The sequence below is a fragment of the Paramisgurnus dabryanus genome, chromosome 8, assembly GCF_030506205.2.
Source record: "Paramisgurnus dabryanus chromosome 8, PD_genome_1.1, whole genome shotgun sequence".
Classification (NCBI taxonomy): domain Eukaryota; kingdom Metazoa; phylum Chordata; class Actinopteri; order Cypriniformes; family Cobitidae; genus Paramisgurnus; species Paramisgurnus dabryanus.
In genome coordinates, this window is record NC_133344.1 from 21,501,921 (window position 1) to 21,520,290 (window position 18,370).

Here is an 18,370-nt window from a genome sequence, read left to right on the forward strand (position 1 = left end):
TGGAATGAGACACCTCCAACATCTTGGAAGCTTTTAAGATATGACATAACATGTTCTTTTTATTTGCCAGGGATAAAATTACCTTTGTGCAAAGACTATTTTCACTCCCCCGTTTATTTATTCAAGAAGAATGTAGAACAACAGAAATAATCCAATGATGTGATTTTAACAAATAAAGAGACTAAGAGGTATAAAAATAGATTTTATATAAAAACACAATCATTTAATTTTTTTTCCAAATATTAAGTATCTGTTGTTCCGATGACGTTTGTTCTCTCGTGAGGACGGAAAATTTAGGAAAGAAACGGTTTCCAAGTTACCTGCTAATCCGTTTAGCAAACCCAAATACTTATGTAGAAACACAGATCACAGCTTGGTATCTGTCATGGCATTACATGAAAGGGGATATTACTATTGGCTGGCCATGCAGAGCCATAAAGGAATTAGATTTTCTGTTGTTTAAGAGAATACCTTAAGCATGCAGACCTTGTTGCTCCCTAGGCTACATAAAAATGATACAACAACACCCCCACAAAGACATCTAATACCTAGAGGCATAGATATGTATAAAGGCTAGATGTCTTACGGCCGAGTCCATAACGGCATCACCTGGCGGCCATCTTACCACAGGGCGCTCGCTCACTCGTAGCATTGAGTTTAATGGTGCAGGTACTTTTAAATGACCATAACTTGCTCAATTTTCTTCCGATTTTCAAACGGTTTGGTTTTTTTTACAAACGTTATTAACGTGGCTATAATTCTGGATGCTTTAACATGTTTCATGAATTTTTTTATTTATTTTTAGTATAGGTATGGAGTGTCATAGGTACATATTTGACGTTTATAACAAACCAAACCGTTTTAAAATTGGTAAAAAAATTAAGCAAGTTATTGTCATTTTAAAGTACCTGCATCATTAAAACGCAATACTACGAGTTAGCGAGCGTCCTGTGGTAAGATGGCCGCCAAAATGCGGACGTTCCACTCAATTGGCCAGCAGCGCGGACGAGACATCTAGCCTTTATACATATCTATGCCTAGAGAGGTATGAGTTCGTTTGCAGCACTTCAACCTCAGCGCGCAGTAATATCATCACTCCTGACTCCTCCCCCTCTCTCTCAAACTTCAGCCAATATTACTGCGCCTGAGGCCAAAGTGCTGCAAATTGCTTTTCCGCCATACAATATAGTTCTCATTTTATCCGCTTAAAAATTCGCCACATTTTATTTTGTGCTACCATACTTACTCGTGTAACTACACAGCAAAATCACGTGTTAAATCTACACTGCTGGTGTTTATATGGGTAATTGCATTCTACGCCTCCTCTCTGCTGCGTCACGAATGTGACTCACGCGTGGACCATTCTGCTCTCAGCACCATTCACATCCTCAACTAAACATCATGCTGCTTCTAGAAACTTGGCAAAATTGTACTGAACAGGGATATTTTTCACAGTAAAATGACTGTAAGACCAAGGAAAAAATAAAACGGTTGATTCTGTTCTTTATTTATTCACCATGGGTTAAAACAAAACTTTTATAGTGGTACTATAAGCAAATATTATATTTATATAATATTATTACAGAATTTATTGTACAGTTTTGGCCAGCAAATGTCTATTCCATTAAGAATTTTTTAAGGGTTTGGAAAGAAATGACCATCTTATACATTCCTAAATCACGGAAATTCAATCCACCAAAATACCCACACAATGACGTTTTTCACCTTTTATATGGTGTTATAGGAGGCCTCTAATGCAGAAATATATATAAAAATGTATACTACTACTAAGTTTTTATAGAAATGTTGTAATATTACAAAATTTGGCCTTCGGGGTAGCAGAATTTCAGTGATTTCACTTATTGTCTAAACAATTGTGGAGAACTTTAAATACTTTTAAATTCTCAAATAAATAATTATTTTCTTAAAAATGTATCATTTACAGTAATAATCGTAAAAAATATTAAATATTAAATAATATTAAAACTCAAAATGATATCAAAGATGAAATGTAAAATCAATATTATATTGATTATATTGATAAAAAAGTTAATTCTTAACAGGTACCTTAGCATACAAGTAGGCTGCATGCAAGATGCCCATGCAAGTTTTGTTTTCCAATCCTTTAGACCAGTGGTTCTCAAACTTTTTCCGTGTGCGGCCCCCCTTGTGTATGGTGCATTCCTTCGCGCCCCCCCAAATAAAATTTATGACAAAAAACTGTTCTAAAATTTAACATTTTAATTAAACCAAACATATTAAGTTATACAAAGTAGTGCTGTTGCTTAGTAGCCTTATTTTGGGGGGCGTTTAATTACACATAATTCATGATAAATGAATGTATTTTATAAAATGTCATAAAACTGGGGCCCCCCTGGCACCATCTCACGGCCCACAGTTTGAGAACCACTGCTTTAGACCCAACGATGCATTGCAAAATCACAACATTTTAACAAGCTCAAAATCTATAATCAACAGCTGTATCTTAAAATCTGCATAGACATATTAATAATCACAGAAAAAACATCCCTGCTGAAAAAAACAATAGACACCATCACAGAAATTCTATTGATTTTATTGGGAATTTTATTGGTTCTAATGGAATATGGCCCAAAACACTTTTAATGGTAAAAGCTAATGGTTCCTATTGGTATTTTAATGGAAACTATTAGAATTTTCTGTAATGGTTTTATTGTTTTGTTTTTTCAGCAGGGATTATAGGCATTTTATGTACCTGATTGCTGATTCACCAGATTTTATAACAGTATACACTTTATACTATAAAAGCAATTAACCTGTAAAACCATTAAGGAAGGCTCCTCCTCTGTCCCACCCTGTCCTGCGGGAAAGCCAATGCGCGGAACTTTTGTCTTGATTTACAGGTGGGCATGGCTTATGGCTTGCGTATACAGGTATTTCAGTTAAAACTGCAACAAGTGCAACAAACACCACACTAAGCAGCTGTGCATTCACCATCATTCATAGAATATTTCGACATGGATATATTTTTGGCATTAAAGACAAATGTATTATCTATTGTAATGGTTGTGATGGTTCTGTTATTGTTATGGAAGAGTCGAGGAAAGCAGAGTCATTTTCAACGCCTGCCTCCAGGACCGCGTCCGTTACCACTGGTTGGGAATATATTTCAGTTTGATGGGAAGCAAGCATACAGATATTATCTTGAGGTTAGTATTCAATGTTTGCATAAATATGAATAGCAAGGATGTGCACACAAACCTTAATACATTAACATGACAAAAATTGGATTTAATTTTAAGATACCAATTGTTAAAATTCAAAGGATCAATAAAGATGATAAAAGTTTTATTTGTGACACAAATATGTGACATTTTTACCGTCCTGGCATGTTTAAAGGGATAGTTCACTTTAAAATGAAAATTCTGTCATCATTTACTCATCCTCTTGTTGTTCTAAACCTGTATGAATTTCTTTTTTCTGATGAACACAAAAGAAGATATTTTGAGAAATGATGGTAAACACACAGCAGTAAGTGACCATAGACTTCCATAGTAAGAATAAAAAATATGATGGAATTGAATGGGTACCGTCAACTGTGTGCTTGCCATCATTTATCACAATACTTCCAAAATATTTTTTTACCTACTATGGAAGTCAATGGTCACTTACAGCTGTGTGTTTACCATCATTTCTCAAAATATCTTCTTTTGTGTTCATCAGAAAAAAGAAATTCATACAGGTTTTTAACAACATGAGGATGAGTAAATGATGACAGAATTTTCATTTTAAAGTGAACTAGCCCTTTAAATCAGCATTTAATAAAATTTAGGTATATTATATAATTTAGGTCAATCGGTTGAAGAGACTGTGTGCAGAGTTTGTTGTGTCTTCTCACCCTTTCACCTGTGTACGTGACTGCTGTACACGTGGGAAGCTTTGCTCACTTGCAAACTGCGAGAACCTTGGATTAATGTATAACTTTCAAAAAAATTATATGTTTATCACTGCTGTTTGAACTACATTTGTCCTGTTTTGGGTGTATGTTGTATTTTTGTTTAAATAATATTACACGTAGTTAGGTGAGTGTCTGGGATTTGTGCACCCCAGAGATGATACATGAGTACGCTTATTATGCTGATGTTATTCAAAGATAAATTGTGCTTTTACTTATTCCCATCTCTAAATTGTAGACAAAATAATAACTTAAAGCTATACTACAATATACAGAGTCCATTAAAACAGAATGAGATGTCAACTAAATATGGGGTTTTGTTTTAAAATGTAATCCTAATTTAAGAAATTTAAATGTGCACTGTACATGTAATGTAAATGCATAGTTTGTGTATGAAGTCAAAACCTCTCTTCTGTCTTCAGCTCAGTAAAAAGTATGGCTCGGTGGTTACCATCTGGTTGTCGACCACTCCTGTGGTGATCATTTCTGGATATCAAGCCCTGAAGGATACGTTGATAGGTCTCGGTGACGAATTTAGTGGCAGGTCCACCTATCCCATGATCATGAAGGCCACACTTGGATATGGTGGGTTTGCTGCCTTATAATGTTAAAAGATGTACACTTTTTTAATCAAGCAGAATTTTTCCTTGCTAGAATGAGAAGATACTGTGATTTATAAGTATGAAAATCCTAAACTTTACCTATAGAACAGAAATGTGTAGTTCATTCGACATAGAAAATATGCTGAAAATGTAGTACATTGAAAATACATTGAACATTGTCTCTTTGCACAGGTGTTTTGTCCACCAGTGGACACAGGTGGAGGGAGATGCGCAGGTTCTCACTCATGACCCTTAAGAACTTTGGGATGGGCCGCAGGAGCATTGAGGAAAAAGTCCAAGATGAGGCTAAGAATCTTGTAAAAATGCTGAACAAATATGAAGGTAAAATTAACTGATCTGTTCTCTTCTGATCTGTGTGTCAAGGTTGTTATGTTACTCATATGGTTGTGATGTAGTTTGTTTAAAAGTTGCAAAAACCAAAACATTTAATAAATGTACCAATGGACACTTTGTACAGAAGAACCTGTCCTGAATTATGCGTGCTTCTTTAAAGTGTCACCTAATGTCAACCATCAGTGAATGTTTTACTGAATGAATGTTTTAATTTAGCAGAGAAATTTAGTTTTCTTTAACTATCTACTGTCTCAACTGTACACTGATGATTGAAGAAACAAATGAAACTTTGAACATTAAATGTAAACATTTTAACCAAGCAATTAAGCCACCTGTCAGCACTTAAAGGGATAGTTCACTTTAAAATGAAAATTCTGTCATCATTTACTCATCCTCATGTTGTTTTAAACCTGTATGAATTTCTTTTTTCTGATGAACACAAAAGAAGATATTTTGAGAAATGATGGTATACACACAGCAGTAAGTGACCATAGACTTCCATGGTAGGAATAAAAAAATATGATGGAATTTAATGGGTACTGTCAACTGTGTGCTTACCATCATTTCTCAAAATATCTTCTTTTGTGTTCATCAGAAAAAAGAAATTCATACAGGTTTAGAACAACATGAGGATGAGTAAATGATGACAGAATTTTCATTTTAAAGTGAACTATCCCTTTAATCTCATATTATATAACATACAGTACATTTTTACAATGCACTAATTTGACTCGATCTCTGAGCTTTTTTCTCTGGATATCTCTTAAAGGTCTTGCATTCAGCCCTGCAGACATGGTGTCTAACGCTGTGGCCAATGTGGTCTGCAGCATTGTCTTTGGTCATAGGTTTGAATTTGAAGATCCACAATTTAAGTTTTTACTTGGGACAGTAAATAACTACTTCAAAATGCTTAATAGCCCCCTTGGACAGGTATGTTAACAAATTATTTTCCCTAAAGGTTATTTATTCTTAAAAAAAACATTATTGAACTAAAAATGTATTTAATTTAGTTAATTGGTCCACACAAAATCTAGCATAGATAAAATAGATTTAAAGTTCGCTTACAAAGACTATTCAGTCATTGTAAATCGACTCTACTGTAAGTAAAATCCAAGGTAAGACTTTAAAATAAGGTTGTATTTGTTAGCAATAATTAATGCGTTATTGTAGCTAACATTAACTGATAATGAACAATACTTTTACAGCATTTCTTAATCTTAATTCATATTAAATGTAACATTTACTACACTTTTACTATTAGCATTAGTTAATGAACAAACATGAACAATTATATTAGTATTAACAAAGTTTAATAAATTCTGAAAAATATTATTCATTGTTAGTTCAGGTTTACTGTAATACTATACTAATATTAACAAATACAATCTTGTTGTAGCGTTACTAATTTATTTATTCATATTATATAATATATTCTTAACAATCTAACATAGCTTTTTCTTTGCAGATCTATAATATTTTTCCTAGGTTAGTCAGTCTTTTGCCAGGTAAACACCATGAGATATTCAGAAACTTGAAAAAGGCCAGAGAATACTGTATTTCTGAGACCAAGGCCCGAATGAATAATATGGAGGATCCCTCATGCCCAAAGGACTTCATTGAGGCATTTGTGTTAAAAATGGAAGAGGTAAATAATTGTGTTACAGTATCCATAGTCCATGTTTTCCCCCATTCCTTAACAATGTGTATATTAACTTTAGAACTGACGTTTCACCATTACTGTTCTCTATTATACATTGTAAAGTAACTTTAACAGGTAAAGGAATCCTGGTTGTTTCATCAATGTTTGAAGAAGTTCTGTTTCATAACACCTTAGATAACCAGTCTCCTCACAAATGAATTACTTGAACACTGTTAAAGTTCCACTGTGTACTTTTTTTAGTTAATTCTTAGAAAAACCGATGTGTTCTTTCAAAAGTATGTGCTCAAGCATGTGTAATTACTTTTACCCACTAATCAAAGTATTCTTGTAAGTGTAGAATCTGCTATTTAAAATACATACGGTCGAGTCGCTCGACTGCCTGAATCCATGTTGTGCCTCCATCTTTGAAATACATTCGCCGACGAAGGACATTCCTGAAATTCCTGCTCCGCCTTTGGCGCTTTAGACTACACTCATGATGGCCGCTAGCTGAAGCCTCCCGAGGTTGCATGTGTAGGCGGTATACGTCATCAAGACAGTCTTATTTCAGAATATTAACAATTACAAAGCTGACAATTATTCTTAGTTAATTGTAAATTGATGTAATATGCTTATGACTTGCGAATGTAATGCTTAGTTAATTTAAATAAACCAGGCTTGATGATGTATGCAGCCTGCATATGCGACATGTGTAGACTAAATCCTTTAAATTCAACAACAGCTGCAAACCGTGATGATCCCGCAATCTAATGCTTTGATTTGAGGCAGATTTGAAAGCCTGTTGAAGACCTATTTTTGTGGACATTAAAACATGTCGCCAAGGAAGCGAAAAGCTTTTTTCATTGCTTTTGCTTTGTAGCTACTGGAAGCCATGTTAACCTTGGCATGAAACGGCCACCGTACGAGTTAAAACAACCCAACATTTTTTAGAGTTTTTTCCGCATTCCACAAATTAATGCATTTTCTTATCATGCTTGACTGAGATTGATCTCTTTACAGACCTACAGTATTTTATGCTGCTCTCTTTTGCAGGAGAAAAACAATCCTGACACAGAATATAATCTTGAAAATATTGTGTCACTGATATGGAACATGTTCAATGGTGGCACAGAAACCACATCATCCACCATCAGACAGTCTCTGCTTCTTATGATGAAGCACCCAGATATTCAAGGTAGGGGCTTGAATCTGTGAGTAAACAGCAAATTGACATATTTTATGATGAACAGCTTTTTGGTTTCATAAAATTATTTCAGATTTGGGCAGATAAAAAACAATTTGATGCAATTCAAACAAAAATTCATTTTTAACAATTCAGTAACTTTCAAAGCCTTAATGTATAGGAAAAAAAGTTCACAATAATCTAGGCTCCAACTATTAGTAAAATGTTGTTTGAATAAAACACTAAAAAGTGTACAGTGGCAGAGAATTGCACAACAAAACAATTAATCTAAAATCAATACAACCAATTCAAAACAAAGGCAAATCTAAAAACAAAATGCCAAGTCAAAAAACACAACGTCAAATCAAGTGACAAAATAAGTCAGAAAAAAAGAACAAATCAGAAAACAAAATAACAAATCAGAAAAAAAATAAAAAACACAACAACAAATTCACAAACCTGAAAATATAGGTATATTGTGCGTATGGAATAGGTACTAGTGATTAGATGACACCTCAATCAAGATACTCTGAAAGTACCGTACAGCTGGGGCACGTTCAAACTCAAAACGGTGCGCAATGTTTTCTTTGGTTTCCAGGTTGAACGACATGTTTCCTGGCAACCTGATCTCACAAAATTCTGTGGCATAGTCACGGATCTCCGCATTTTCCTTGGCCCTGACACAGACTTTCTTTTCCGTAGCATTCTCACGGATTGGTTACGCATACTTTCTTTGGTCTATTTTCTTACCATTGTCGCTTTGGTTTAGGGTTCGATATACATAAGATGACATCCAAACCAAACTCTAACCCCAACGCCAGGCGACAATTGTTAAAAGTTTAGAAAATATAAAAGAATACATCAGAATAAATAGTGTAAACCAATACTTAAAGTGACATACTAACGCAAACACCAAATCTAACCCTAAACCGAAGCGACAATGGTTTGAAAATAGGAAAAACTAGTTGAGTTACCAATCCGTTAGAATGCCACGGAAAAATGCAGAGATCCGTGAGAATGCCACGGAAAAATTAGCAAAAAATCCCTAACTAGCCCACGGAACTTTGTGAGATCATGTTGATCCTGGAAACGGTGTGCACCGGTGTGCAACAGATTTGACATATGTTTTCTCTTCTTTGGTGGGTGTGTCAAAAATGCCAGCCCAATCGGCAGTAATATGATTTAAACCATGAGGTATTAAAAAAGACAACTCGCAAAATGGGTCTAAGTAACCTTAGAAGCTTGGAATGGCCTTCTCAGCTTCCATAGTTGCAACTCTTGAATCATCAGAACCGGGTGTTCAACGCACCTGTCATGATCCCATTTTGTCTGCCTGCCTGTTTTCCCTTTTTTCCCCGTCATCTCCCCATGGACTCCCTCAATCTCTGGCACCTGCTTTTTGTCCTGTAATTATTGACACCTGCCAGCCATTATTCTCATCAGCTCCATTATATAAGTTTTCCTGTTTTCCCCTTTCCTTTGTCCGGTATTGTTTATTGTCATGTAGTGTGGTGTTATTCCTAGTCATTGTTAATAAAGTTTATCGTATTGGATTCTCCTCGTCTCTACTTCGTCTCCTTCCAGCACGCACCCTGACAGAATACCGGACCTAAAAATGGAAATTCCAGCAGACCACTTCCAATTTTATCTAAGGCAGAATGGACGGCCTCTGGAGGACTACACTGAGGAGTTTGTGGACCTCATACACATGATCAGCTGGGACGAAACCAAGCTATAGGCATGCTTTCGGTTGGGACTAGATGATCATTGGCCCCGCATTGCTACAAGTCAGCTTGTTCTTTTACCTCTAATGGATTTTCTAATCTCTGTCATCCAATCTACTGGCTCTAATTTCGAAGTTGATATTGCCGACAATTTAATTAGTAATTATCTAGTCCCACCCCGAAACCAGTCAAGTGCTTTAGCTCACTCTAAGACTGTCCCTGTGTCCTCCACCTCATCTGAACGTTATGAGTGCCATGCTCATTCTCCATCTGCAAGTCCCTGCAAGGTGTGCGCTTGTTATCCTGGCTCCCTAGAGGCGGACACTCGCTCTTCAAGTCCTTGCAATGTGTGCGCTCATTCTTTTCATCCCCAAGAGGCACACGCTCGATCTACAGGTCATGGCAAGTTGTGCGCTTGTTCTCCTTACTCCAGCGAAGGCACACTCCTGAACTCTGCCCAACGCCTCTACGCCCTCATGAACTAAGCCAAGAGCTCCTACCCTACCCTGAACTTTACCCCAAGCCCCCACTCTATCCTGAACTCTACCCCAAGGTCCTATGCGTTCCTGAACACACACCCCTGGGCTTGCCCATAGCTGGAGCTAGAGGTAGGTGTTTTGGCTGTGATGGTGCTGGCCTTGGGTTGCATCTGAGTCGCACACTTCCCTAAACATTCCCAATGAGAGCCACGCTCACACTTCAAAACCAACATGAACCACTCAACCACTGCCGCCTTCTAAACTTATCCCAGCACCCACTGGCTCTCCTGAACTCTGCCTAGCACCTGCTGGCTCTCCTGAACTCAGTCCAGTGCCCGTTGGCTCATCTAAACTCAGTCCAGTGCCTGTTGGCTCTCCTAAACTCAGTCCAGTGCTCTACCCTAAACTCTACCCCAGGCCCCCACTCTACCCTGAACTCTACCCCAAGCCCCCACTCTACCCCAAGGTCGTACTCTTCCCTAAACACCCCCCGAGCTTCCCCCCAATTTTTTTTAAAGGGGTTATACCTCTACGGCAACAGTGACTGTCTGCCTCTCTTACTCTCCTGTCTCAGGACAGCCAGCGGGAACTGGGTAGAGTTCAGGAGATCCAGAAGATGCTGTGCAGTGTTCAGGAGAGCCAGGGTTGATGAATTCGGAAGAGACAAAGGGCACTTTGCTGTATTCAGGCCAATGTGCATGCACCTTGCGAAAACTTGGAGTGTGGGAGTGCGTCTCATTGGGAATGTTAAGGCAGGTGTGCGACTCAAATGCACCCTAATGTGGGAAGGACCCAGGCAGGTGACGGACTCAGAGTGGAAATCTTTGAGGGGCAGAGGGGCTCTTTAAGTTAACCAGTAAGTTTCAATTGCAGAGTAAAGAGGGCTTTCCCCCATAGCATCAGCTACTGACACAATGCGAACTGAACTGTATCGAAAGAGAACTACATGGCAGAAAAATATATTTTTTTAAAAACAATATGATAATACGAAGAAACTAGATCTCAAAATAACTTTTAAACTTTAAAAAAAATAGGCTACCACATAATAGGCTTCTATTATGGTTTCCAATAAATTAACCAAAACCTACTGTAAATGTGCAAGCTGATATATAGGTTGTTGGTAGCTACATTTCATCTGTCATTTGTTCTGTACAGAGCGTGTTCAAAAGGAAATTGATGGGGTTATAGGACAGGAACGTTGGCCTTCCATAGAAGATAGGCAGAGCCTGCCGTATACAGATGCTGTTCTCCACGAGGTGCACCGCAGCATGGATCTTGCACCCATCGCTGTCCCTCACAAGATGATGTGTGACACTGAATATAATGGCTATGTCATTCCTAAGGTATAAGGTTGACACTACTACTGAAAATTTGCCAGTGAACATCTATCTATCTATTTATCTATCTATTGGCGCTTTTCCATTGCATAGTACCCCACGGTTTAGTTTAGTTTGGGTCGGGTCAGCTTACTTTTGGGAGCTTTTCCATTGGGTGCAGTACGTAGTACCCAATACTTTTTTTCGTACCACCTCGGTTGGGGTTCCAAGTGACCCGAGCTGATACCAAACGTGACGCGAAAACACTGTAGATCACTGATTGGTCTGAGAGAATCGTCACGTCATCGCTATAATGTAAATATTAGCTTTAGCTTACTGCTAGCTTGCGCTGTCTCAAGCAAACATGTTGTTATCTGTGTTCTGCTATAAGTTTCCAAACACCCTTTTAGCGATGAAAAACATCCACAGGTTGAAAATCCGGGACACCATAACAGTTTGTTCCAGACTTGCAGTTTGTGGCGGCACATTCGCGACGTGCACGTCCGCATTATCCTTAAATGCAACTTAAATGAGGCTCAGCGGAGCGCCGTCGACTGACGCCACAGGTCGGGTGTTTGAACAGAAACTGTCACGTGAGACAGAGGTAGTTATAAACACGATGTGCAAACATCTATTTGTGGTGGCCAATTTTAATTTTGTGGCAGACTGAGAGATAAATGAATGTATGGGAATATACAACAACGCTCTCACGTGTATGATGTCACAGCAGTAGGCAGCGTAAATATAACGACACGCCTATAATCCCTCCCACTCCGAAGTGATACTAAACTCGATGGAAAAGCTAACCACGCCAAAGTGAGGTGAGCTGACCCGACCCAAACTAAACTAAACCGTGGGGTACTATGCTATGGAAAAGCGCCATATGTATCTTTCTATCTATCTATCTTTAGGGAACTCAGGTTTATCCACTGTTATCCTCTGTGCTTTCTGACCCAAAACTGTGGAAGAACCCAAACTGCTTTGATCCAGAGAACTTCCTGGATGAAAACAAAAGATTTAAGAAGAACGACGCATTTGTTGTATTTGGCATGGGTGAGCTTGTTATTGTTTGTGCTCAGTGCTACAAAAAGAAAAAAGGTTATAAAAAACAATAATTGCTATTCAGATAAACATTTAGGTGCATGCATGTGTTATATATAATAATATAATAATTCAGTTGACAAATAACATTGCAGAACCAATGTTTTTCTGAAAATGTAAATACAATTTCTGATTTGAAGAGTATTTTTACTGACAGGTAAGCGAGCGTGTCTGGGTGAGGCTCTGGCCCGGATGGAATTTTTTCTCATCTTCACCACTCTGCTACAACGCTTCACCTTCAAAGCCACAGTGCCACCAGAAGAGCTTGACACAACCCCCACCAACTGCAGTTTTGGCCGACTGCCCCTCATATACGAGTGCTATGCCATTCCTAGGACATAGAGGGTGCAAAAGTCCACATCCATGATTTATCACCAAAATGACTGTAGTTATCATAAACTCAATTAAATTATGTAATAACACAAATGTTACTATAAGAATTATGTTGTAATTTAAAGGGGACATATCATAAAATATGTTTAAGTGCTATAATTGGGCTGCCAGTGCTTCTATCAACCTAGAAAATATGAAAAGAACAACCCAGTAACTTGGTAAACCATTCTCTGCAAGCATATGAAAAAATTGTTCATTGAAATTTAGCTTCCCTTGTGATGTTAAAAGGGGATCTTTTTGTAATAATACTGCCCACTAATCTGCACTGTCCAACCATGGCACCGCCATTTACTGCAGAAAGAGTTCAGTTTTTTCAATTCAATTTTATTTATATAGCACTTTTCACAATTGTTTAATTGTTTCAAAGCAGCTTTACATAAATAGATGCAGGAAAAAACACAGAAAAATCATAAGATTAACCATACTAGCGAGCATAGTAAAAATGTAACGTATGTAAGAGGGTGCTTAGTTAAGCCAATGTCAGCAGAATACCCAGGGGTAGAAAAACCCCTTAGGAGGAAAAACCATGTGGGTGAAAAGTCCTAGGAGGGGAAAAAACCTTGGGAGAGAGCCAGACATAGCTGATTCTTTAGATGATATTTTATATATTACAAAATTATTGCCCACAATTGAGTTTCATTTTCAGTAAACCACCATCATGGCCAGTGTTTGCATTTGATCAGCTCATTTGCATTTATAAATAAAAAAAATTTAATACATGTTATAATACATTATTTATAGTATTTTAAGCAAGAACTTGACATATGTACTCTCAGGACACTAAAGACTTATTTTACATCTTTAAAAAGACTTGTGAAATGTCCCCTTTAAATGCATTTTATAATGTACTTTGTTGTTTTGTTTTAAACACATTTATTGAACACATACATTTATTATTTTCATAAAATATATAACAACTTTGTTTAACTATTTTTTATGACAAAGGAGATTTTTACAGTCTTTTTTATAGTCTTTTACAAGCAATTCTGTACGTCTGCATATTAGTAAATCTTTTGGCACACACAACAGATATAAAAATCAATAAGGAAAAAAACAACCAACACACTCTGTTTGATGCCTTTAATGAAATAAATAAATATGCCCAAAACTGACTTATTGCACAAATGTTTTCTGTCAATTACAGCAAAACATACGGTCCAGCCAGTTAACAGTCACGGGTGAACTTTTTTGGTAGCCTTCCTACACTAATTATGTTTCTTTAGATGTGAATGTGGCAACAGGTGTGCTAAAGCATGTGTGGAATGCTTTGGGATAATCATGAGCTACTGTTTTACATTGATAATATATCTCAATATCTAAGACAGCACAGTAACCTTCACACTGATTCCTTACCAAAGATTACAAAACAAGAAGAGTAACGTGTGTCCCATCAATAATAATGTTTGTTTACGTATTAAAATGACATCACGACAGTGATATTTGCCAATATATTTACCATCACAAATTTACACATGACCACCAATGCTTTTAAAATGCAATGTGAGAGATGTGATTCAGAAAATGAAGTTCTGCGCAGTTCTGTTTATATCCACTAGGTGGCTTTAGATGTCCATTAATGGAATGAAACAATCACCTCCAACATCTTGGAAGCTTTTAACATATGACATAACATGTTCTTTTTATTTGCCAGGGACAAAATTACCTGTGTGCAAAGACTATTTTCACTCCCTTGTTTATTTATTCAAGAAGAATGTAGAACAACAGAAATAATCCCATGATGTGATTTTAACAAATAAAGAGGAGACTAAGAGGTATAAAAATAGATTTTAGAAAAACACAATAATTTAAACATTTTTCCAGACTACCATATTTAGTATCTGTTGTTCCGATGACGTTTGTTCTCTCGTGAGGACGGAAAATTTAGGAAAGAAACGGTTTCCAAGTTACTGTTGCCTGTTAAGTAAATTACCTGCTAATCCGTTTAGCAAACCCAAATACTTTTGTAGAAACACAGATCACAGCTTGGTATCTGTCATGGCATTACATGAAAGGGGATTAGACTATTGACTGGAATGCAGAGCCATAAAGGAATTAGATTTTCTGTTGTTTAAGTGAATATCTTAAGCAGGCAGACCTTGTTGCTCCCTAGGTTACATAAAAATGATACAACAACACCCCCACCAAGACATCTAATACCCACAGAGGCACTTCACAATGAGGATGTGCTTAAAGGATAACACCACAGTTTTTTAATAGTTTACTATGTTCTTACATCAACTTAGATGAGTGAATACATGCCTATCTTTTTTCAATGCATGCACTTAATCTTTGTACAGCACATTGTGAATGTGTTAGCATTTAGGCTAGCCCCATTCATTCCTTAGGATCCAAACAGGGATGAATTTATAGAAGCCACCAAACACTTCCATGTTTTCCCTATTTAAAGACTGTTACATAGTTACATTAGTAAGTATGGTGGCACAAAATAAAACTTTGGTTTGAAGCCATAGGAATGAATGGGGCTAAGCTAAATGCTAACACATTCACAACGTGCTGTATAAATATAAAGTGCACGCATTGAAAAAAATAGGGAGGTATTAATTCATCTAAGTTGAGGTAAGAACATAGTAAAATATTGAAAACGGTGGTGTTTTCCTTTAACTATAAACATGTTTGATGATGTTGTACTGTTAATCTATGGTTTGTCCTGTTGTTGGTCCGTGCAATTATGTATGCTTTATGTATTAAATCGAATGCTTGAGACCTCTGGTTATTATTTGATGACCTTGCAGGCCAGGTGATGTATGTGTGGCTTACCTGTATATATTGGTATGTTTACTTTCAACAGATACTTGTTCAATGAAAACATCTCATTAACTATATGTACACATTTTTGAGTTGATCCCCAATGTTGGCACATAACAGACTTTATCTGGTGTCCAAAACGAGGTATAGAAGTAAAGCAGAGAAATAGCTGGGTTGCCACGCATATAGAAGCCCGTTTCTGGGTATTCGCCACACTCATAAATTATTAAAGTGCACATATTTCTGGAGTAATTCCCATTGGGTATCTATACACTGTATCCATCCCAAAAAAAACATTCCATTTGGGTTAGAGGGCTCATCTTCCAAGACACCATAATATCCGTCTGGCCAATCAATGGTCCCATCAATAATATGTGAACTTATCCACAGCTGTCAGCAGTAGCTCTCTGAATATCCCACTTCACCCTCAGCTTCACACTGGGGCAAAGCTGGCACATCAAACCCGTTCGGATCCTGCTTTCTGGCAGATGAGTAGCTGTAGGCTTTGTCTTTCTTTGATCCAGGATGGTAATGATGCTGAGTGCTCGGTTGGCTGGCTGTGGGGGTTGGATCAGATGATAGTTGGCTGCCACTGTCCAGCGGGCACTCTGGAGAACATGGTGGGTCGTGGTGGCACCGGGACCCGGTACCTCCCTGCTGCGTGTTGCTACCTGTGTTACGTTGATCATCTAAACTGCTTATTCCCAGTTTCCATCGCTGCCACTTCTTTTTGATTTCCGACTGCACCTGGAATCAAAGACAGGACATAACGTATTAGGACACAGTGCAAATGAAGAATTCGGTAGAATGTGATGCTAACAATTGAGGTCAATTATACATTACAAACCCATGACCTTTGCACTGTCAACACAATGCTTTATCAATTGCAGGAACATAGTTGCAATTTCTCTTACCTCTTTATTGACAAAACAGTATAATATGGCCACCAGAAAACCCTGTGGGTAACAGATATATCAAATAGAATTATTTTTAGGAGCATGTACCTACAGTAACACAAACATGCTACATTTAAAAGCCCATGGCTTTATAGATATACTTTATAAATATTAGGTAATGACACGGTCTGTTTCTCATGAACCCTGAAAGAGTTTCTGTACCTGAAAGGAGTTGAAGAAAAGTTCAAAGAAGAGATTAACATTGCGAAGTACACCCTCCGTTTCATCGGCTGTCATCAGGGCAAACACCACCTCATGAATCCCTAACAGGGGAATGAGGGTCAGCGTGGACTTTGCTAACCTGAGGACCCAAGAAAATTTAAAGACACAGATCTTCCAAAACACAGTCATATCCATCTCGCTTCTATGTCAACTCAAATATTTTTAATAACAGATTTATAAGCAGTTTTTCTGAACCCAGATTATATATTAAGTTAAACTGGCTTTAGAGTACAAAGGCAAACATCATTAATGTTCTCATTGCTGTGTGATAAACTTTTAAATCTGCTGAAACATCAAAGGATTGTAAAGTTGTGGTTAAGGAAAGAATTAAAACTAAATAAATTGGTAGAGGGGGTGAGGAAATGCTTAAAGGATTAGTCCATTTTCTTAAAAGAAAAATCCAGATAATTTACTCACCACCATGTCATCCAAAATGTTGATGTCTTTCTTTGTTCAGTCCAGAAGAAATTATGTTTTTTGAGGAAAACATTGCAGGATTTTTTTTATTTTAGTGGACTTTAATAGAGCCCAACATTTAATACTTAACTCAACACTTAACGTTTTTTTTTCAACGGAGTTTCAAAGGTCTATAAATGATCCCAAACGAGGCATAAGGGTCTTATCTAGCAATACGATTGTCATTTTTGACAAGAAAAATAACAAATATGCACTTTTAAACCACAACTTCTCGTCATGTAGATCCGGTCGTTATGCACCAGCTGACCCCACGCAATACGTCATGACGTCAAGAGGTCACAGAGGACAAACGCGAAACTCCGCCCCAGTGTTTACAAGCATCTTGAAAGAGCACCGTTTCTACGTTGTTGTATGTCAACTGATACTAATTAATGTCTTTGTGTCAGTTAATTGTTTACAATGGTCCGCAAATGTGCGTTTTATATATGTTACACGTGACCTCTCTACGTCACTACGCATTTACATTAGGTCGCGCCTGGACCGGACCTACACGAAAAGTTGTGGTTTAAAAGTAATTTTTTTTTTCTTGTCAAAAATTACAATCGTATTGCTAGATAAGACCCTTATGCCTCATTTGAGATCGTTTATAGACCTTTGAAACTCCTTTGAAAAAAACTGTTACAGTAAGTGTTGAGTTAAGTATTAAATGTTGGGCTCTAATAATGTAAAAAATCCTGCAATGTTTTCCTCAAAAAACATAATTTCTTCTGGACTGAACAAAGAAAGACATCCACATTTTGGATGACATGGTGGTGAGTAAATTATCTGGATTTTTCTTTTAAGAAAATGGAATATTCCTTTAAGGATTGATTCTGACAAGCTAGAACATAATAAAAAATAAAAACAATGCAATAAGCTGCACCTTATAAAAGAACAAGTAATGTTAAAAATATATTTGTTAAAGGCGGGGTGCATGATTTTTGGAAAACTTTTTAGAAAAGGGAGTCGGTTCGAGTACCAAAATACACATGTAGCCAATTAGCGGTAAAGGGCGTGTCTAATAACCGACATCGTTACCTGGGTTGCGTATGTGTGGGGCGGTTCTATCAAAAGAAGGTCCAAAATCTATTGGGGTAAGGGCGTGTTTGTTTAGGTGATTTCAAATATCAGCATTGGCTTTCAGAGATCATGCACCCCACCTTTAAAAGTCACCTAATATGCCATTTTCTCAAGATTTAATATTAGTCTCAGGTGTCCTCAGAATGTACCTGTGACATTTCAGGT

At 37.2% G+C, this 18,370-nt stretch overlaps 2 protein-coding genes across 4 annotated transcripts in view; one reads left to right on the forward strand and one right to left on the reverse strand.

Annotated features, from left to right (window-relative positions):
- Window positions 1–2,964: 2,964 nt before the first annotated feature.
- Window positions 2,965–15,008, forward strand: LOC135770980 (cytochrome P450 2M1-like). Its single transcript, XM_065280969.2, has 9 exons — window positions 2,965–3,188; window positions 4,357–4,519; window positions 4,729–4,878; window positions 5,660–5,820; window positions 6,356–6,535; window positions 7,583–7,724; window positions 11,071–11,258; window positions 12,143–12,284; window positions 12,490–15,008. Exons 1-9 carry the CDS (start codon window positions 2,997–2,999, stop codon window positions 12,672–12,674), a joined length of 1,503 nt encoding a protein of 500 aa, XP_065137041.1. The 5' UTR covers window positions 2,965–2,996; the 3' UTR covers window positions 12,675–15,008.
- A 12-nt stretch (window positions 15,009–15,020) lies between these two features.
- gipr (gastric inhibitory polypeptide receptor) overlaps window positions 15,021–18,370 on the reverse strand; it is a 33,078-nt gene continuing 29,728 nt past the window's right edge. For all 3 annotated transcript variants that reach the window (XM_065280968.2, XM_065280967.2, XM_065280966.2), the window contains exons 12-14: window positions 16,610–16,748; window positions 16,406–16,447; window positions 15,021–16,238 (exon numbers count right to left, since the gene is read on the reverse strand). In XM_065280968.2, the coding sequence (XP_065137040.1) occupies window positions 15,885–16,238; window positions 16,406–16,447; window positions 16,610–16,748 (535 nt within the window). In that variant the 3' untranslated portion in view covers window positions 15,021–15,884. The remainder of the gene's footprint in view (window positions 16,239–16,405; window positions 16,448–16,609; window positions 16,749–18,370) is intronic.